Source organism: Sinocyclocheilus rhinocerous, unplaced genomic scaffold (assembly GCF_001515625.1).
Source record: "Sinocyclocheilus rhinocerous isolate Xijiao unplaced genomic scaffold, SAMN03320098_v1.1 scaffold400, whole genome shotgun sequence".
NCBI lineage: Eukaryota > Metazoa > Chordata > Actinopteri > Cypriniformes > Cyprinidae > Sinocyclocheilus > Sinocyclocheilus rhinocerous.
In genome coordinates, this window is record NW_015666595.1 from 1,167,602 (window position 1) to 1,189,834 (window position 22,233).

At 35.9% G+C, this 22,233-nt stretch overlaps 2 protein-coding genes and 1 pseudogene across 3 annotated transcripts; 1 reads left to right on the forward strand and 2 right to left on the reverse strand.

Moving 5' to 3' along the window:
- Positions 1-1,691: 1,691 nt before the first annotated feature.
- On the forward strand, positions 1,692-5,433 carry LOC107733012 (E3 ubiquitin-protein ligase Hakai-like). Of its 2 annotated transcripts, none has more exons than XM_016544516.1 (6): positions 1,692-1,775; positions 2,399-2,557; positions 2,677-2,783; positions 2,884-2,967; positions 3,072-3,145; positions 4,219-5,433. In XM_016544516.1, the coding sequence occupies exons 1-6, from the start codon at positions 1,763-1,765 to the stop codon at positions 5,246-5,248; spliced, it is 1,467 nt and encodes a 488-aa protein (XP_016400002.1). In that variant the 5' UTR covers positions 1,692-1,762; the 3' UTR covers positions 5,249-5,433. The 2 variants fall into 2 exon arrangements, with proteins under 2 accessions (XP_016400002.1, XP_016400003.1); XM_016544517.1 differs by having other exon boundaries at positions 2,680-2,783; positions 4,219-5,432.
- Positions 5,434-6,856: 1,423 nt separating this feature from the next.
- LOC107732961 (chloride anion exchanger-like) lies at positions 6,857-12,568 on the reverse strand (annotated as a pseudogene).
- Positions 12,569-14,322: 1,754 nt separating this feature from the next.
- On the reverse strand, positions 14,323-21,215 carry LOC107732962 (chloride anion exchanger-like). The gene is made up of 17 exons (XM_016544431.1): positions 21,085-21,215; positions 19,757-19,896; positions 19,196-19,306; positions 18,488-18,578; positions 17,840-17,987; positions 17,641-17,754; positions 16,871-16,948; positions 16,686-16,781; positions 16,336-16,442; positions 16,068-16,137; positions 15,789-15,881; positions 15,602-15,697; positions 15,212-15,439; positions 15,032-15,086; positions 14,735-14,868; positions 14,537-14,605; positions 14,323-14,373 (listed from the first exon to the last, which is right to left on the reverse strand). The coding sequence occupies exons 1-17, from the start codon at positions 21,213-21,215 to the stop codon at positions 14,323-14,325; spliced, it is 1,812 nt and encodes a 603-aa protein (XP_016399917.1).
- Positions 21,216-22,233: the final 1,018 nt, after the last annotated feature.

Sequence of the window (22,233 nt, forward strand, 5' to 3'; positions counted from 1 at the left end):
GATATACACAGTTCACAAAGCACCATAAAAGCTGACTCAGTGCTCGTTGTTGTTATGAAAGAGTGTGATTAAAATACGTTTTGATTGTTTATAGTATAAATAATCAACACATTTATCATTTATGAGGGTCTAGTAAGAGAAAGCAAATGTGTTTTCATTCTCCTTCATGTGACTGTTGAAAACATCAGGTTTGATGCAAATACTCATTCAAATCAGCCAAACTGCTCAATGGCCAACAAACTGATTTTTTTTTAACAATTACATTGTTTATTGATGTAAAACCTAAAACGGAGTGTGAATAATGTGTAATAATACAGACTATTATGTCAAAATAAACTGTGACGCAGAAATTTCTGGAGACTTCAGTCATCATCCCGAGACCAGGAAAACCTCAAAAATAATTTGAAATAATCCTATTTTCGGATTTTTACATTTCTAAAAGCTTTCTTTACCACTTAATCTGAACTTTCACATCAAAAACATTTTTCATTTAAATATAAGGCTATCTTTATATATTTACAAAATACTAGTTTGTATCCTCAAGCTTGCTGCTGAATATTTTCAAGATGTTTTAATATATAACTATTTGTATGTTTTTAACTGCAAGTTTCATTGTGAACTTATTTACTGTCTGCGGTCAACATGTTCCCATTTGGCTTGATAACAAAAGGCAGGTGCATAATGGAAAACAAAAGAAAGATCATACCTTGTTTGTAGATTAAAATGGACGCCGCCCTGCAACATTTCAATATATAATTTTAATATAAGGCAGATTTGTTAGTATTATTTGTAGTAATAGTAAAAAAAAAACGAATAAATATTTTCTCATACTTACAGCAGCGTCCTTTAATCTCGGTCTCTTCCTGTGATGTGTCTCAGTACAGTGATCACCTGCAGCCACGCCTGCAGCTTTACACTCAGGAAGCGATATCACTTTCATTTCTGGCCAATAGAGGACACTAAAGGGACTGATATCACTACATTAATTCATTAAACACAGATCTAAACCATTTAGATGCATGAGCTCATGTCTTAATTCAGTATGCTGGGCCAATAAGCAGACATAGAGGATCTGGACCTTTCTTACATTTCAAAAACCCAATCTCCTTTCTATCTCTGGTAAGCATTGAGATGTGTGCTCAGTAATGGCCGGTGTTGTACTTTTGTCTCATTCATTCACCTTAATGTATACAACGCCACCTGGCAGTTCTGTTGGTAAATACAATTAGTTAATTTATTCTTGTTCTCTCTCTCTCTCTCTCTCTCTCTCCCTGATAGCACACATACATCACCAAGAAGTCTGTTTTACGTCTGCATTTACATCTGCAAGATGTATTTTTTAGAGTGTTTTCTCACCTACAGATGTCAAATAGACGTTTAGAAAATGTCTTTAAGATGTTTATGATTTAGAATGTAGGCCTATGTAAAACTGACATCTTAGAAACGTTTATCAGATGCTCGAGGAGTTCACATGTATGCTTCACACTTGAGGGGGTTTCCTTCATTGTCTGCTCCAGTGCATCCATTAAAAATTATTCACAATTCTAAATTGCTTTCTGAAGAAATTCAGACACAGGCACACTATGCGTTTCTGTGTCATTTCAATTATGAACCTAAAATAATGTTATTTATTTATTTTCAGGTTATTTATTTATTCACTTACTTTTATGGTCTTGAAGACTTTTGTTATGAACACAATTTGAGACTTTTGTTTTGAAATGTACAATCTGGAAGTGCAGTTGAGCAGTGGCTTCACACCGTTATGGACCACAGTGGTAAGGAAGGAAAATTATAGTTTTCATTCGCAGGTTTATTTTACCCAAACATGTTGCTTGTAACCACAACATATCTTCGCTGGGTTTTTACACGTGCTTGCATATAGATAATCGAGCTACATCATGAATGAGCCTAGTTAGAGACCTTTTCCTACATCACCATCGGTTATGGCCTCTATGTAAATGTGGCGTTAATCTTCCTGGGTGCATTTGATACCGTTTATTCGATCTCTATAGAAAGTCTATAGAAACAGTGTAATGCAAACAAAAACATAAAAAGCGTGCATTCCTCGGGGTTGTTAAATATGACCTAATTCTGTGTGCGCGCTGTATTCTCCCCGTTGCCATGCTGCTTTACTACTTAACGCTACATGAGATCGTTCCCATTAGTATCAGTATCAACCTCACATCAATATCAAGTCTTATTTAAGCACAATGTTTTATCGATTATGTAAGTATAATGGCCACGAATCAATACAGGCTGCACGGAGTAATTTTTTATACAACTCTACCGTTACTCAGATTTGTCAGTCTGTTGAGAGGTTAAAATCAAAACGTTTGTGTATTAATACCTAATGAAGGTCAAAATAAACTATTAATTTGTCTTTTTTTCCCCCGTGTAGACAATGATATGCAGGGTACGGATGGGCCGTTAGGTGGTCCTGATGTCAGAAGGAGGATCCCAATCAAACTTCTTCCCAAACAGGCCAGGAATAAACCTGCCCCACGACCCCAAAGACCAGCGGGACGGTTACCGTCCAAAGCCCATTCTGGAGAGGAAGGTATTGTGTCTAAATTTTTCATTTCAAATAGTTAGTATATTGCATTTTTCACAAGCATATGATTAGATATTATGATGCACTGCAAATGGGGCTTTTTTTCTGACCTGTGTTTCTGCTAGAAGGGTTTAATTTCAAGCAGGAGGACCGATTTGATTGTGGCGTGAAAGCTGGAGACGCATTTGCGAGCCAGCGTCGGTTCCCACAGCAGCTGTACTGGGATTACAAGGTAAAGGCTACATTGTATAACAGTAATTTACCCACCTCTCAGATGCTTATGTTAAAGAGTTGTGATCTCTCTCTCTCTCTCTCTCTCTGTGTTTTTCTAGCTAAATTTGATCGGTGAAAAAGATGAGACACCTGCTCATTTCTGTGACAAATGTGGACTGCCAATTAAGACATACGGCCGTATGGTGAGAATAGTTGACGTTTATAATGAATGCATACAATCTGCAAGTGACAGCTTTTTGGTGACAAGTTAATATTGCCATGACTTAATTCATTCATTTCTTTGCAGATCCCATGTAAGCACGTTTTCTGCTATGAGTGTGCATTACATCATGAAAGGAAGGGTGATAAGATGTGTCCAGGGTAAGAAGCAGCAGTTTTTGTCTCTACAAATACAGACTTGTACAATCTTTCTATACTATAATAGAGAATAATTCATATCTTGATGCAGATATATGGCTGGTTGATACACACTACCGTTCAAAAGTTCAGGGTTGAGATATTATTGCTTTTATTCCACAAGAATGCAATTTAATTGATCAAAAGTGACACTAAAGACATTTATAATATTACAAAAGATTTCTATTTAAAATAAGTGCTGTACTTTTGAACTTTCTTTTGAATAAAGAATCCTGGCTGCAGCACAACTGTTTTGAAAATCGATGATAATAAGAAATCTTTCCTGAGCAGCAAATCAGCATTTTAAAATATATTAAAATAATAAAGCAATTATTTTAAATTGTAATAAGATTGCACAATATGTCTCTTTTTACCGTATTTTTGATCAAATAAATGCAGCCTTGGTGAGCAAATTATGTCTTCATTTTTTTAAGTAATTTTATATTTTTATATATAGATAGATGGATAGAATGATTCCTCTATGTTGAACGATTTTCTATAGTAAGGCAAGCAAATTCAAAATGTTTTATGCAAGTAGTAAATTGCAAAATACAGTAAAAGTCTTGTTAAAATAATAGTGGAATGTTTTCCATATTTAATGAAAGTAGTATTTAAGCAAAGTAATCCACTGTAATATTTACCTACATATATTTTGTATTAAAACTCAAAACTAAAATACCATTTTGGGGCTTAAGTGAACATTTTTGAAAAATGCTGAATCAGTGTTACGAATTGATTCTGTGAATTTGATCTTATCATTGTTAGCACCATTTTAGAAAAACTATTCACAAGACAAAAGGGGTTGTGAAACAAGTCAACTCGTAACGGCCAAATTAAACACAGAATTCTCAGTGTTGCTCAATTTTAAATTGCCTTTTTAAATTAAATATTTAATATATTGTCCAGGCCTCGTTAGTACTTGTCAGTGTTTTATTGATGTTGCTTTTGCATATTTACATTAATCATTTAGCAGACGCGTTTATCCAAAGTATATATACAATATATACAATACCAACATATGTCCTCTCTGTTCCCAGTCTAAACATGTACAGCTGTACAGACCCGGTTCAGCGGATTGAACAGTGCCAGCGTGGCTTTCTCTACATGTGTAGTATCGTTCAGGGTTGCAAACGCACCTATTTGTCCCAGAGAGACCTGCAGGCTCACATCAACCACCGGCACATGCGGTCCAGCAAGAACTCCAGCAGCCGCTCTGACTCTCTCCACCTTCCTCCCGCCTCGGAGGTGTCCAACCGCTTCCGTGTGCCCCCGCCTCACCTGCCAAAGCCCCATGTGCTCATCCCTCCTCCTCTGGCTCATCCAGGACGCGACCCCTACAGTCAGCCTCCCTCTTCCTCCCATGATGATCTCCGACCTACGCAAGGCCAACCGCCAGGAGACATGGGACCATCCCGCTCTCTCCCTCAGGAGACCTTCCGCATCTCGACTGTCACCACGCGGAAGCACAGCAACCTCATCACGGTTCCCATCCAGGACGATTCCGCGAGCTCCGGACCATCCCGTGACCCCCTCCCCCACCCCGGCAATGCTCCCCCCCCCCATCATCACCCAGGAGACTATCCAGGTCAACCCGTTGTGACCCATCCACATCACATGATGGCACCTCCTCAGCAGCACTACGGCCCCCCGCCGCCCCCTCCCCCAATCAGTCACCCCATGCCGCACCCAGGACAGGGCTCAAACACACCTCACATGGTTTTTAACCAGGCCCCTCCTCCACTGTCATCTGTTCCCCCTCCCATCACCCCGCCTCCCGGACACCTCATTGGTCAGATGCCCCCCTTTATGAACCATCCTCCTCCAGGGCCGCCCCCTCAGCATGGCGGTCCCCCTGTCAGTGCACCGCCTCCCCACCATTACAACCCCCAGTTTCCCGAGGACAAGAGCACACTCAGCCCACCATTCAACCAGCCTGGGGGCTTGAGTCCAGGAATGTGGCCGGCACCCAGGGGTCCCCCTCCTCGAATGCAGGGTCCCCCTCCACAGGGACAGATGCCGGGGCCACATCACCCCGATCAGGGCCGCTACAGACCGTATTACCAGTAATAATGTGGTTTTGTTGTTGCTAAATAAAGTGATTTAGTATGTAAACCTGGCAGGGCTTCGAATGGATATTTTATAGTCTGAAACAATTAACTGTATAATAAAGATCAGTACTGAATGGTGTTTTAAATCTTGTTGTCGTCAGATTCAAACATTTGCTTTTTAATAATTCAGCCCATACATGCTGCATTTTAGGGGCTTTTGTTGATTGTTGAATGTGTTGTTTCTTGAATGTAATCAAAATGAAATGTACAAATTAAATGTGTTTTATTGCGTTCGTTATCTAGTATCTCATCTAGTGCCTTAAATTGAACTTTTTTATTAATATGACAAAAAAGAACTTTTTGAGTTTCAGTCTTTGTCTTTTTTTAGGGGTTCTGAAAGTTGGTCTGAAAACTAATGGAAATAATGTTATTTACAAAAAACACACATAACATCATGATTATGTATATCATATATATATATATATATATATATTAAATAGATCATTGGTAATTATGTCTAAAATGTATTCTTTTTCCAGTCTTAATTGGCTGTGTTTGCCATTTTTGTAAAACCTTCATGTGTCTCATAATACTCTACATATTCACCAACTAAATATACCATTTAAGTTTTTATATATAAAATAAAAGGCAGGTAATATGTAGTTCTTTTATTCAATTAAATTTGATTTACAGATGCATTCATTGTAAAATCGGAAGTATTTACATGTTTGGATCGTTTTGTTGTTTCAAAATACATAAAAATACTTAGTACATAGTACAGTAAGTAACATACATTAATACATGCGTTAATATAATATTGACTAATTGGTCTGTCCAAAACTCGACAGAGAGAGAGAATTGGTTATGAATTCTATGAATTTCTGAAAAACTTTACAGAAAATTTCTAATCCAACATAAATATACAAATGTAATGAGTAACAGGCGCTGTGGCATACAGTTTTGTTGGAATAGCGTGGATTCCACGGGAAACGAGCAATCGTTAAGTAAATTAAAACATTGAAACAAGTACCTTTGTATCGCGTCACGCTCGTCAAGATTTTTGATTGGTCGACTAAATAGCGACTTCAGAAATCCATCCGCAGCCCTGAAGAACGTTTTGTGCGCTTTAAAAACTAAATACGTTACAGTTTCAGCATTTTTACATTACTTGTCTTCACACATCAAGGAGGAAACATTTTCTGGACTGTGGAGAATAAAGAGCTGGAAATCACCTGTACAGGTAGACTGCTCTCTGAGTAGGAACACATGCGGCACTAGTTGACCATCGAGTAAGTAACTGGTGAAGTAGGACCGCTTTTGTTTGTAAGGTAGGAATTGTTTTCATTCATTAGTGATGTCTTAGTCTTATTCAAAACTCAATAGCAAGAAAAAGTAGTCTAAATAAATTACATGTGTAATGCTTCTCCTCGCCCCTTGTGACAGTTTGTCCACCTGTCACTAAACCACAAACAACATGAATTCATTTACTTCCACTAAATCACCAGTAAACATGGTAACAATGAATATATGTTACTGTAAACTAAAATAGTGCATTCTTCTCAAAACAGCCACTGGCCAGACTGAAATGTAGGCCTACAAAATATGTATTTCAGCAGGGGGTTTTAGCTCACAATCTTCTGTTCCTCACAGTTATACTGTCTCTCTGAATGACTTCGTAGTTTATGTTTAGATCCTGCAAACATCGCAACACAGATAGCCATAGATCAGCATGAATTACTTAGAACCTTGATAGCTGATGGTTGATGTAAGTCAAATATAAAATATTATCTCAATATTTTAATCAAAATGAATCATCTTATGCACCTTTTCTAGTTCTCCATGATCTGGATGCATTTCCAGAATGTGCAGCATGGCATCATGTAGTGTGGGGTAAAAGATGGACGTCTTAATCTCGTCATCAAAAAATGAACATCGTTGAAGTTTCTCCATGATGTACACTGTAACGAGACCAGAGTTGTTTTAATGAAGAGGTTTTGAAATAAAATGGCTGGTAATAAGGAAAATTTATTGGAGCTTGTTTTACCATCACACGAAACTATGTAGACATCAACCTCGATTCGTATAAACTCTTTCAGGGTCTATAAGAAAAAACAAAAGTATAATTAGGCTAGACCTCAAAAACCAAATCCAGTGGAAATATACAGTACGCTGTATCTCATAGTAAGCTATTTTACCGCTTTAAGACCCTTGAGAGCAGATATATCGAGAAATGTGACCGCAGAGAAGTCCAGGACCAAACTGTGGATGTTCACGGGAGGGACAGAGATGTTGGCAGGCAATTCTGTGTTCCGGTTCACCTGGATTGGAAGGCCAGAGAAATCAGTGGGCTGGTCCAGACCTCCACGCTGTCGTCGTCCTCTGAAGTGTCAACTGATGGTTGTCTCACCTTTAGGCCTCTCTAGATCAGGAAAGGATGTAATTATTGGGACCACAGGCATTTCAAATAATACAAGAACTAGTTTTTCTGATTTCATTTTGTGCTATTTATGAGGAGAAAAATGTATACTCATTCTTTCATTCTATTAGTTTACTATTATTGTTACTTTATACTTTTTATGTTTTAGAATAATAGTAAAGTCACTAAAGTGGTCGAGGTCACCACTATAAAATAAGTAAAATAATTAATGTAAAAGAAAAAATAATCCATAAAAAATTAAAAATAAAGTTAAAGTTTTTAAAGTTTTTTTAAAAAGATTTGAAACATTACAACAAAAGCACCAAAAAGTAAAAAACAAAAAAAATGACATAAATAAATGGGAAGTGGGATAGTATCATTAATTATCCTGTCAAATTGATCCATTAAAAACAAATAAATAAAATAGTAGAGGAGGTAGGATAATGTCCTTTATTATCCTGTCAAACTAATCGTAAAAATTATTTTTAGTGTGTGAAATGTGATCAAATGTCTGATTGGTAGCATATACAAAACAACATTGATAAATTATATCAATAGTAAGGACGTACAGATGAAACCTCCAGTTCCCCATTACGCAACATTTTTCTGATCTTTCGCAGAGCTTTGTTCCTTTTCTTCAACACTTTTAGGGGACTAAAACCCACCTAGAAAAAAATAAAAATAAAAAATTGTCCAGAGATATAACACCCTGCTCTTTCTATACATATCTTTAAAATAAAAAGAAACTTACTGCTTGGACCAGATTGTCTTTGAAGAAATCGATATTAGCAAAGAAGATGGGTGAGGGAATTTTGAATATTTTCACTCCATCAGGTTCGTAAATCTTCTAAAATAGAACAAAATCACATTAAAACAAGATTTTTTTTGTACCTGTACAAGAGAGAAAAATCTAAAGCAGTGGTTTTCAGCACTTTTGACTCAAAGTCACCACATTGTCAAACAAAATATTCAGAAAATATTCGTATTATTGGCTCTGGTATTATTTTGCTCTGGTGTTTCTTCTGTATTTATGACAATGGTGCTTGTTTTCAAACGTTATTTATTTAGTAATTCCAGAAGAGTCAAGGTTCTGATTCTGAATGTCCTTCAATAAAAACAGTAGTTATTGAGGGGAGGGGGATATTGAAGAGTTCATTTGCAAAAACAGATAACTCTGTTTTTAACAATTCTCAAAAATCATGTTTTTTCATTGTGCATTCCAATTAATCTCAATCAAACTGCAGTTGGGTTATTTTGATTAGGTTAAAAAATAACAAAAAATTACAGCTAACTAACACAATAAAACACAATAAAAAACATGATTACATAATAAAAAACATGATTTTTGAAAATGTCAAAAAATAGGAGTTATCTGTTTTTGCAAATATACTCTTCATATATATATATATATATCCCTTCCCCCTATAAGTTACCCTGTGGGCTTCTTGGAAATTTGCTGAGGCCCCCCTGGTTGAAAACCACTGTTCTAGAGGAAGGAAAAATGAGACCAGCACTCACAGAGCTGTAGTCTTTGCGATCCCTGTAGATGTCAGTTCCTGTGATATTGGCCAGGAGGGAACAGCGTGGGCTGCAGTATACAAAATATTATCATGCAAGGTCAGTAAAAAAATCAAGACGGCAATATTCTGGATGTGTTATGGATTCATTTGTAGGTGTCATGAATCCACACTCACAATTGAGTCCTGCAGACCACAGTGAACAATTCTGCTCCGAGACCCAAAGCCAACCCTAAATCCAGCCCCAGGAAAAGAGAGGCCACAAAGGTCACCACCCAGGTCACCTACAAAAAACAGACACATGGTCTTAAACTTCTGATCTTGAAGACTCTGTACTTGCTGTACATGTTTTCAAATTAGATTTTAAAACTGCTTCTAGATGATCAGATAATCAAAGATCATTCACAAAATAATTAGTGGTAATGAAAACAGAAACTCACTAAATCAGGCCAGTCATTCTTAGATAAGAACGGCAGCTCTCTGAACTGCATCAGCATGCCTTTCAGATTACCAAAAATGACCAAAGCACCCAGAACAGACTGAAAAAAGCATAAAGCACAAAAAATGTAAGAGTCCTACATATGACTAAAAGGGTTTTACAGAGAGTTTTAACTGTCAGTTCAGCTCTAAATTACTTAATGGAGTTTGCATACTACATATATAAAGAGTAAAGACATAACAATTCTCACCCTGGGCAACGGCTCAAGCAGAAATCCTATTGCTACAATCACAATCAGTACCATCATGGCTGAAAGAACTCCAGCTATCTGCAAATGTTATAAAACAAACATTAACCATTCATTCTTTGATTTCATATAGGCAGTCAATGGATGATTTTAGGCCAAAGAATAGCGAGAGAGTTTCACCTGCGTCTTCCCTCCTGTGCTCTCTTGTATGGCGGTTCTAGAAAGGGCTGTGCTGGCAGCAAATGATCGGAAAGACGCCCCAAACATGTTGCTCACCCCGAAGGCAATGAGCTCCTGTTACATGCAGGTGAGTGTATAAAACTGTCCATTTTGATTTTCAAAATACCAATTGAGATATGCATCACATCATTTGCATTGTTTGTAGTGAATAGAGCCTCAGCTGACCTGCTTCCCATCAATCGTGTAGTCGTGTTTGACGGAGTAGACTTTAGCTACTGAGAAAGCCACGGCAAATCCTACTATGGCCATAGGGAAAGCCTCCACTGCACTCTCCTTAATGACTTCCAGATTTGGAGCAATGGGTGTTTCATATCTAAGAAAGGGAGATGTAATATTTCATATTATACAATGTATTATTATTATTATTCAATAATAAGTTTCAATCTTATTATTACTCTATAATATTATACTATTGACTTATTATTATTAAATTAATAATAATTTCTAATAATTATAGATATATCTCCTCCCATTTAAAATATGCATTACAGCACTTTTTATGTTGTCAGTATTGTAGATGACGTATAGTTAGAATCTTACCCGTTTACCATCTCCCCAACCACGACCACATCAAATCGCTCTTGGAAGTTGAATGCATAAGAGACTCCACAAGCGATAACAGTCTGTTGGGTTGATTTACATGAAGTGGTGAAGTTTGATAAAGAAGTTATATATTTTGTATTAATGCAGCCATACTCAGTAATTATACCAACCACGATGGCTTCTATAGGTATCGGCACAGGGAGTTTCGACTTGAATCTGTCATTGATCTCCTTCACAATAAGCACCAGCGCCATGATCACAATAGATGTCACCAGGTCGGCCACATTCGTGTTAGTGATTCGACTAAAAACGTCCACCAGAGTCTGAAATCAAATAACAAATGTTTGATATATTCACTGAAAAGTCATATAGAGCTTTGTAATAAAATGTCTACATTGCTAGTACATTAAAAGGGAAGAATTTGAACTCACATATACAATGGCGAGTGGTCCGCTTCTACCAGGAAAGTCCAATCCCAACACAAATCTGAGCTGGGATACCAAAATGTGAACAGCAGCTGTAGTGGTGAATCCTGACACCAGAGTCGCTGACAGATACATGACAATGAAGCCCACCTGCAGCAGCCCCATTATAAGCTGAAAACAGAGATTCCACATTGGGAAATATAATAGAATTATATATAATAGAATTTCCTTATTATATATTTTAGGTAAATCTTAAGAAATCTGTAATGAACAAATTTTGCTCATATTTCACGCCCTAAAAATCAATCGAACATTATGAGAAGATTATTGTATTAATATGATATATAATAATAAATGTGAATAAATAAATGTAAAATGAGAATGTGTTTTCAAGGATGTACCTGAAATGCTCCCATGACAAAAGTAACCGAGGAAGCAACTAGAACTCTGTTGGTCCATGCTCAATCCTTCAAATCCAGTGATGTTAGCTGGCGGCCCCTCATCAGGCACCAGTCGGGTGACAACAGCGCCCACCATTAGACTCAGAATAGGAAAGGCCCCTAAAACACAGTCCAGTTAGAAAGTGCAATGTCATTCACTTATGTACAAACCTTCACTTCTGATGAATTAGCCTTCTGTGATGTTTTATGCACATATACATTGAAGGAGTGCTGTAGAAAGAGTTTTCACTCAGAAATTGCTCGTAAATTTCACCTAAGCTATGGCATTAAATTGAATTTTCAAATAGAAATAGTGTTTTGTACAGCATACTCCACTAATCATTGTTTTATTTAACGCTTCAAAAAATAGTTTTTTATGGTGTACCATGTAAATGCATGCATATATCACGCACCTACTGACAGGTGTCTGGAGGTGCCCAAAAAGAAGTAGATTATTGCAGGGAAGAATGCAGTGTACAGTCCATATCCCAGAGGTAAAGAGGCCAGCAAAGAGAATGCAAGTCCTGATACAAAATAATCCAGTGAGGTGGTGTAATTACACCTTTTTATGACGTGTTTCTGTTTTACAGAATTTACAAAGTCTTCCAAAAAGGATTTTAGCGAAACACTATGGATGTTAAATGTGATACCTTGTAGCACTGCCACTAGCCCAGTTCTGATGCCTGAAACAATGTCACCCAGCAGCCATTCTTTGATGTTGTAGTTCTTCATCCATCCAATGATTGGAAGAAGGGAAAGAGCTGCATTCTTTGCACGATTTGTATCACAACTACAGTGCAAACGAGATGAACACAATTCGCTAAAGGTTCCTGTTGGATCCACGCATGATATCAGTAACACCACAATTTCAAACGTGCTTCTGATAAGATACCATATTTCAGTTTAAAGGACCTGCTGTTATGAATGTATTATTGAATTCTTACGTGAAATAGTCTTTCAGATGGTGCCGTAGAGTTCTGCGGTTGCTGTTGATCCTCTCGTGCTGCTCTGCGAAGGAATCCTCTGAAAACAGAGGCCTGACCACCACATAGTGTCTGCCAAAGGGCTGCATTTTGGTTAGTTCGTTTTCAGATGCATCTTGAGTGCTTTATATAGTCTGGTTTGTTGATGAGTGGGTTGTCATTAGTCTTATCACAGATATTATGGGATGTCTTTGCGAGCTTTAATCTTTGATGGATTTTATCACATGATTTTTTGAGTCATTCTTCCTTATTTACATGCGTTCTAGAGAAGGAAACAAAAAATAGAGCTGCAGGAAAAAGTATGTGAACTACGTGAATTTGTTATGAATTACTGCATACAAGTCACAGTGATTAACTTCTCCATTAAGACTAATGAACATCACCGTTTCAAAAATGTTGATTTTTTTTTTTTAGAGTGGAGTGACACTCTAACCTACACTTTCAATCTCGTCTCGCCATTTTTAACAGCTTATTTGCTTATTCACATACTTTTTCCATTTCGTGCTGTGAATGTTTCCATTAGCCTATATACTTAGTGCAGGCATTAACACGTGCCATTGTTGTGATTTCGTTGAATTTTTATGACCAATTTATGTATTGTCTGGTAAGTCCAAAGGTCCATGCACGTTTCCTGCTACTGTATTTCCTTTTGCTAGAATTTGTGATTACTCATATCCAGATTGATTAAATGCTTCTATTTCAAGTGTTGGCTCAGTTACTAAGTCAACAAGTACACCACATATATTGTGCAATAATCTATTTTTACATGTGTTTCTCTTATATAATTCAAACAGCTTCCGTTTTGTGAAATAGAATGAAAATTTTACCAAATAGAACTTGTTCCTGGATCAATATCCTGTGTTTGTCCAGGAACCACATTCCAATCACACAATTATAGTTCTATAAACATAATCCTAACCAACACTTGAAATCAAAGAGATTATGTTGTTCAGCCTAAACCAAGCTCTAAACCATAAACTTAAAACTAAAATCTGATCAAGAAGTATGATGTTGTTCCAGTATCAGAAAGGATATTCCTTCTTAAATCTTGTTAGGTAATCTATGTGTTACATGTTTCTTTTTCCTTTTTTATGCAGTATGCAATATAATTCAAGTCCTTATGGCCCTTTAAGCGTGCTGTTTTCCTCCTTATTACTTACTACTGGTATAATAATGAGATTGAACTTAATTGACAGATTTAAATAGTCTTGACTTTAATGTAAAATAAATCTAAAATAATAATAATAATAGTAATCAATTTAAAAAAAGTTTCTGCTCTGTAACAGTGTGACTTCACTATTTTCATATTTGAGAAAGTCAACTAGAAAGTAGCTATAAAATTATTATTTTTTCCATAATATTTTAAGTTACAAATTCTTTACCTTTCCCTCTTCACTTCCTCAGCCATAACTTGCGTTCTCATACAGATAGTTAATCATTTACAGCTAGGAATTCGATTTTTAATGCTTATTATTCCAGTAAAATAAAATAATTAGATCTGCACGTTTTATTTGTGTTCTTGAAAATAAGTTTCGTCTCAAGTCAGGAAGCACAGTCTATTTTAGAAAACATTTTTTTTTAAATTTTAGAATAAAAATAGTACACATAAAAATACTATTCAAAAAGAAAAATGTAAATATACAAAAGGCACTGATAGTGAACTGAACTGAGTGTTTGTTCACCACAAATCCATTAAATTAGTACATGACTCATTGACATATTCTCAAGCTAATTCATTCTGCATAGTGCGCAGAATACAAAACTGCTATGTGCTAAATCAAGTAAATTCTTACATACACAGATTTTAAAGTTCAGTATAGTGGAGGCTTCAAGTTGGTTCATTTCAAAACCTTGTCTCTGGTTTGGTGTCTGTTTCGACTTCCATTTTCATATCCTGCAGAAAATAAAGCAGATTAACCCAACTGAGAACTTCAGACATCTCTTCAATAGAAATTATGATGACCTCTTGCTTTAAATGATAGCTTTTAATATTTACTATTTCATTATTATTTCATATTTTGACAGGTTTAATCCCAGGTGCTTGTTGGGTCACTTACTGCTTGGATTGTCAACCAACTGGATGTGCTGCTGCTATTAACGTGTTGATATTGGACACTTCCTGAGACCTGTTTGCGTAAGTTCAAATCAGACATTTTAACAATGCACTTTTATAATAATGCATTTTAGATAAATGCAACAAATTCATCTTTGAATGAACAAATGAAGCTTGTGCAATCTCCAAATGTTTTCGTCACCTTCTCGCTCACAGTCTTCGGTGGATGAGACTCATGAATGAAGAGCATTGCATCATGGATGGTCAAAAAGAAGATAGACGTCTTGATTTCATCATCAAAAAATGTACAGTTCCTCGGCTTCTCTATGATATACGCTGGAAACGACATGTCAAAGGTGAGAGTTACTGCACAGCTTTATTATTACATACAGTTAAGTTATATTATAATAGCCGTGGCTTTGTAGATAAGGGGAAAACATTGTCAAATACACTACAAATACCCTTTAACCTGCAATCTGAAAGGAAAAAAAGTACTTACGGTCACAGCCTACTATGTAAACGTCAACATTAATGCGTATAAATTCTTTTATGGCCTGTAAACACAAGTGTTTGTGATTCATTAGTGATGTTTTTAGATAATCAAACTAGAATTTGATGCTTTGATTAGCAAAATTATTCCATTTACACTTTGTTTTCAGAATGAACACAGCTGCCATACCGCTTTAAGACCCTTGAGTGCAGATATATCCAGGAATGAGACCACAGAGAAGTCCAGGATCAAACTGTGGATGTTCACAGGAGGAACTCGGATGTTGGCAGGAAGTTCTGCATTCCAGTTCACCTGGACTGGAAGATCTGAATAGTCTGTGGGCTTGTCTAGATCCTCCATGTTGCTTTCATCCTCTGACTCTTCAATGGGCATTGAGCATGTGGCCTGTAGTCCATTCTATAACCGAAAGAAATCAAAGTAACTTTTGATGTATATCTAAATGATAAGATTAAGATATCATTTAGGTATCTAAGATGTACAGTAGGTATCAAAGCACTGGATGCAATACAGCTACATTGCATAATCCTTGAGTTTATTGTTATCATGTTTAAGACGTACAGATGTTAAGGTCAGCTCCCCTTTCTTTATCAGTTTCTTCATTTTCTTCACTGCTTTGTTCCTCTTCCTCAGGATTCTCAGAGGATTAAAGCCCACCTGCCACAAAGTGAAGAGGTTAGATTGTTATTATGTCAGCTGCTAAAGTTATCTGAGGTCAGGGCTATCACACTGAAACTACTGCACTCACAGCATCCTTCAGTTTGTCTCTGAAGAAATCAATATTTGCGAAGAAAATGGGAGATGGGATTCTGAAAATCTTCACTCCCTCTGGCTCATAGATTCAGAAAGACCGAAAATAAAACCAAGGCAAGGCTTTCGTTCATCTGCTTCTTTTCACTGTGTGTTAAACTGTCCATATCTTGGCCCATCATGTGCATTGACACACCAAGTAATGTTAATAGAAGTGACACATAATGATTATGTTGCCGAATATGAACAAAGAGGATGCGTCTGTTAGTACACTTACATTGACATAGTCCTTGCGATCTCTGTAGATATCTGTCCCTGAGATATTAGCCAGGACACAGCAGCGTGGACTGAAGAGCAGAAAAGATCAATTGATTATTATCCAAAAAAGAAACAGGATATATTATAAATACGAATATGATGAAAATTAAACCTCATTTCTTTGCCCAGGTCACAATATCTTTAAAGAAGCAGCTAATATCTACACCATATTCAAATTCTTTTTATTTTATTTTTTCATCTAGTTAATTGGATCTGTCAGCACTTACAACTGAGCCCTGAAGACCACAGTGAGGAGCTCCAGTCCAAGACCAACAGCAAGTCCTAAGTCCAGCCCCAAGAATATAGCTGCCAAACAGGTCCCCACCCAAACAATCTGGAGGAAAATGACAAGAGTGGGACATTACACCGAGTACAGAAATCAGTGATATACCATTGGACAGTTAAATTCTAAGGTAAATTATGTGAGATGTTATCTATCTCAGATAAAATACTTCAGATTTAAAAATGTAATTCTCATTTTTAAGAAGCTGAAATTTGAAGTATGTCTACTTGGATTATACTTTTTTTTTTTTTTATCCCTTCTTTGCATTTAGAGAGACAAGTCAAAGACTCTTACGCAGTCAGGACGGTCTTTCTTCCACAGGTAAGGGACTGTAACCACCTGCATCAACATCCCCTTCAGGTTCACAATCACCACTGCGCCCAGCACTGACTGCAGGCACACAACACCACACAGCTTTTCACAAATTCTTTTTTTCTGTTATTAAAGCCAATCATTTACACTTTGAATTTAAAACCTACCTTTGGTAGAGGTTCCAACAAAAACCCTATCCCCAATATTACCACCAGCACGATAATGGCAGAGAGTAAACCAGCTACCTGAAAAGTACATTTTAAAAAAATTAATAAATTAACACTTTTATTTAATAAGGATGCATTCATTTGATAAAAAGTGGACATTTCTGTTCCAAATAAATGCTGTACTTTTGAACTTTTTATTGCATCATGGTTTCTGCAAAAATATTAGGCAGCACAACTGTTTCAACATTGATAATAATAATGATAATGTTTCTTGAGCACCAAATCAGCATATTAGAATGATTTCTGAAGGATCATGTGACACAAGCTGAAAATTTCCCATCACAGAAAAAAAATTACATTTAAAATATATTCAAATAGAAACGGTTATTTTTAGTTGTAATACTATTATTTTACTGTATTTTTGATCAAATAAATGCATCCTTGGTGAGCATAAAAGAGTTTCAAAATAATTAAAAAATATTAACGATCCCAAACCTTTGAACAGTAGTGTATGAAAAAAAATAAAAAAGTATTTTGACATAAATAGGAGCAGGAATATGATGTTATATTTATGGCACCATTGTGTTAATTGTATTATTTACAACATGTCTATTGTATTATATTGTATTATTTACAACTCTTTCTGGAACACTAGAGGACAGTATTTCTCTGTGGCTGGAAAACAAATTCCCTAATTGGGACACCACAGATGCAAAATCATATTTTTGTGTTCCAGCCAATAAGAAAAGCTTGCAAACCGAGCTGTTTACCTGTGTTTTTCCTCCAGTGCTTTCTTGAACTGCACTTCTGGAGAGAGCCGTGCTGGCTGCCAGAGACTTAAACGCTCCTCCAAAGATGTTGCTTGCCCCAAAGGCAATAAGTTCCTGCGGGATTATATGTGTCATTGCAGATGTGCTTCCACAGACTGTTCTCTGTTGCATTTTAAATGGAATAGTATTCAGGGCTTACTTGATTTCCATCTATAACGTAGTCATGCTTTACAGAATAGACTTTAGCCACTGCAAAAGCCACGGCAAATCCCACAATAGCTATTGGGAAAGCCTCCACTGCTGTCATCTGGAAAACCTGCAGGCTGGGAGTGATTGGGGACTCAAACCTGGACAGATGAAAATGTGTTTATTTTTTATGCCACCTGCAGTTCTCTTCAGTTAACGTTGTGCTCTAAAGCATATGGATTTGTTTTTGTTGCTGTGTAACAGCTGTAACAGCTAGAACCCTATACAATCATAATTGGTTTTGTTATTTTTGTTGTTGTTTTCTATGTATGGACAATTTGACAAGATTAACTTTTATCAGGTATATGCATTAGAAATTTAAAGTCTCTCCCTGAAAAATGAACCAAAAATATTGATGACTCATCCTGCATTACAATTTTTTTTGTCCAATCGAATGCACTCTAGAATGAGAACGCCCCGTCCCCTAATACAAACGTGTGTTATTTTTTAACATATATTATTTTTTAAAGGGGTCATTCAGTATGGCCCAACTTTGAATGTATAATTTGTCAACACACGAAGGAAATCATATTTCACTGGTTCTTTAAATCACGGCTTAGTAAAAACTGTTTTATAATATTATGAAGATTGTGATGCTTACGTGTTTGGAATTTTCTCCACCACATCCACTCCGTGATTTTCACTGAAGTTGAATGCATAGGAGACGCCACACCATTGCTGTACAAAAGAAGCTGCACTTAGTAGAAAATAGCTGGCAGAGGATGTTAACATGGATGGCCTGTTGTTGTAATAATAATAATAATAATAATAATAATAATAATATTGTGTAATAGTATATCATAACATATTCTATTTTACACATGCATATATACATATTATTTATATGTAAAATAAATATTGTATATTATTAAATAATGTTATTATTATTGTATTTTTTAACCTGAGAGTTCTTGTGTGATTTGAACATATGAAGCTAAATTTATTATACAGTTATTGTCAGGTATTTGGTTTTTTATGTTTAAATATCCCATTGAAGCATATTTAGATATTAAGATTGAAATTTCAATCTTTCTCCACTGAAATACAAAAGAAGCTGCAGAAGCTGTGGAGAATAGCTGGCCGAGGATTTTATGAACTGAGGTATTTTGATTGAGCTCAACAGTGCCAAATCTAAATGAGAGGCTACTAAACTCGTCCCTGGCACTATTTAGTCAATGCCACAATAAACTTTAATGGAATTATAGGGTTATATTCAGAAGGGTGTTGCAACAGCTAGACAGTGCTTGGTGTGTCAGTGACATGTTGTTTGTTTGTCTCATTCACGTAATCTGTTCACAAGTGTACTCACCCACAGAAATGTGTCGTGAGGTGCCCAGGAAAAAATACATGATGACTGGGAAAAAAGCAGCATACAGTCCATACCATGTAGAGATGGATGCCAGCAAACTGAAGGCTAGCCCTGAGGGAAAAAATATTGATAATTACTAACCAACCCCTGGTAGCATCGTTAAATAATCTTCATACTGTATATGTGCTAAAAATGTACCTTTTTATATATTTGCCAGTCAACTTCTTAATCTTAAACACTTCCTTTGCTCAATATGTACTGCATTTCTGGGCTATCTTCCGATGACATGTTTATAATTTCACCAACAGTTCGCAGATAAATGCACTTTTCTCTTATTTTGACACATTTCGTCATACCAGTTATCTCATAAAAAACTGCGTAGACACTCACATCAGTCACAGAACTCAGTTCATCGAGATAAAACTATCATTCCTGTAGTGTTGCATTCTTACGGCCTGATATCATATTTCATCTAATATCATTAATCTATTGCAAGAGTTGAGCTTATATCGTGAATGTTCCTGTTGAGTAACTTTCAATAAGAGCTTCATAAGATTTTACCTTGTAGCACGGCAACCAATCCAGTGCTGACGCCAGACAAGATGTCATTCAGCAGCCAGTCTTTGATTGAGTAGGTTTTCATCCATCCAATGATAGGCAGCAGAGAAATAGCAGTGTTCTTTGCACGTTCGGAAGTACAACTAGCAAAAAAATAATAAAATAATAAATTCAGTTTATAAAAAAAACTAAACAATTTAGAGACATCTCACAGCAAATAAAGTGCTGTTGGTCAATAAAAAAAAAGAACTATATCTGCTTTTGTCATAGTGTATTTGTATTATATTTAAATTATATATAAAAATAAAATATGTGACCCAGGACCACAAAACCAGTCATAAGGGTCAATTTTCAAAACTGAGATTTATATATAATCTGAAAGCTGAATAAATGAGCTTTCCATTGATGTATGGTTTGTTAGGATAGGACAATATTTGGCTGAGATACAACTATTTGAAAATCTGGAATCTGAGGGTGCAAAAAAATCTAAATATTGAGAAAATCACCTTTAAAGTTGTCCAAATGAAGTTCTTAGCAATGCATATTACTAATCAAAAATTAAGTTTTGATATATTTACAGTAGGAAATTTACAAAATATCTTCATGGAACATGATCTTTACCTAATATCCTAATGATTTTTGGCATAAAAGAAAAATCAATAATTTTGACCCATACAATGTATTGTTGGCTATTGCTACAAATATACCCCAGCAACTTAAGACTGTACTGCTTTTGTGCTCCAGGGTCACAATTATTATCGAAAAGAACAAAACACAAACCTTACGATTACATAATGTAATGTATAGTAATAATGTATAGTGAAGATTTATTCACGGCTATGAATTGAAACGGATTAAGTTCCGCACGTGCAGTGGTTAAAATGACACTGTATTTGTTCGGTACAATTTTCGGTACGAATAAGTGTACCATTACACCCCTAGAAAACATTTAAAACACCAAAACTGCACTTACCTGCATAAGAATGTGTCTGAGCAAAGGCTGTTATTGTAAATAGGGAGCTTTTTCATCATCTTCTTCTTTTTTAACGGCGATTGAAAGAGGAAGCGAAGCGGGAAATAACGGATATATTTCCCAAATTATAGTAATCCACCAATAGGAATAAGGGAAGACACAAAACAACCAATAGCATTGTTGAATGGGCTGAGATGTGGACTGCCACTAACCTGCCAGCAGTTTATATGTGTTTTTCCAAATAAAAGCCAAATGTTAACCATATTTCACTCAAGTAATGGAGTTGAGTACTTTGTCCGCCTCTGATTATAACAAATTTCTCTGCACTGCTTAATAAATGTTAAGAGTTCAGGCATACGTGAAGTACTGTATAACATGGTGCAGGAATCTCTTGTGTTTCCGATAGACTTTTGCATGTTCATCCTCAAAGGCGTCTTCTGAGTAGAGCGGTCTGGTCACTGAATACCTCTGTGTTGAGGGTCGGAGCATTGTGCGCCGGGCAAAAATCCTTCTGATCTGTGTGAGGCAACCAAACAAATGCAATTCCTCAATATCTGCTACAACTCTGGCGACTGTCAAGCTGGATTTGTTGCATCTGTATTTATATTGATAATCATGGAAATGTTGTGTAAGATGGAGGTGTTTACTTTAACGCACTGTGAGTAAACATCATGCAACTACACAGTGTGAGTTCACATGTCTGTCATGATGAGTGTATGATAGTATGTGTGTGTCAACCTGCACATTTAGCTTGATATCTCTAAGATACAGTTCATGTTTCCATGGGATTTTCCACAATTTAAAATACTTGTCTCCTTGTATATGAACCTATTCTTGCTAATTAGGCTTTTTGTCAGCAGTTATGTTGTCATGATCTATAGTTGGTGCTCAGCAGCTCTAAATAACATTCAGTCTTATTGTTTTTAATCTGTAATACCAGCATCCTTTGAAGGTTTAACAGTACTGGTCATTAACTTTTGAACTTTGATAAAAATTGAGCATTTAGCTTTATCTTTTTTTTTAATCTTTTTGTTTGCATCTGTATATAGTTTTTGCCCTTTTAAATCAGATTTATGATTTTTATCTATGGAATGGACTTAAATTCGCATATATACACTACAATTCTTGTTTTTTTAAAGAAATTAATATTTTAATTCAGCAAGGATACATTGAATTGATCAAAAGTGACTGTAAAGATATTTACATGGTCACAAACGTATTCTTTTTTCAAATAAATGTTGCTCTTTTGAACATTCATTAATGAATCCTGAAAACAAAAGTATCATGGTTTCTACAAACATATTAAACTGCACAACTGTTTTCAACACTGATAATAATAAGAATTGTTTTTTGAGCATCAAATAATGATTTCTAAAGGATCATGTGACACTGAAGACTGGCTGCTGAAAATTCAGCTCATCACAGGAATAAATTACATTTTAAAATATATATTTTTTAAAAACTGTTCTTTTAAATTACACTAATATTTCATAATATTACTGTTTTA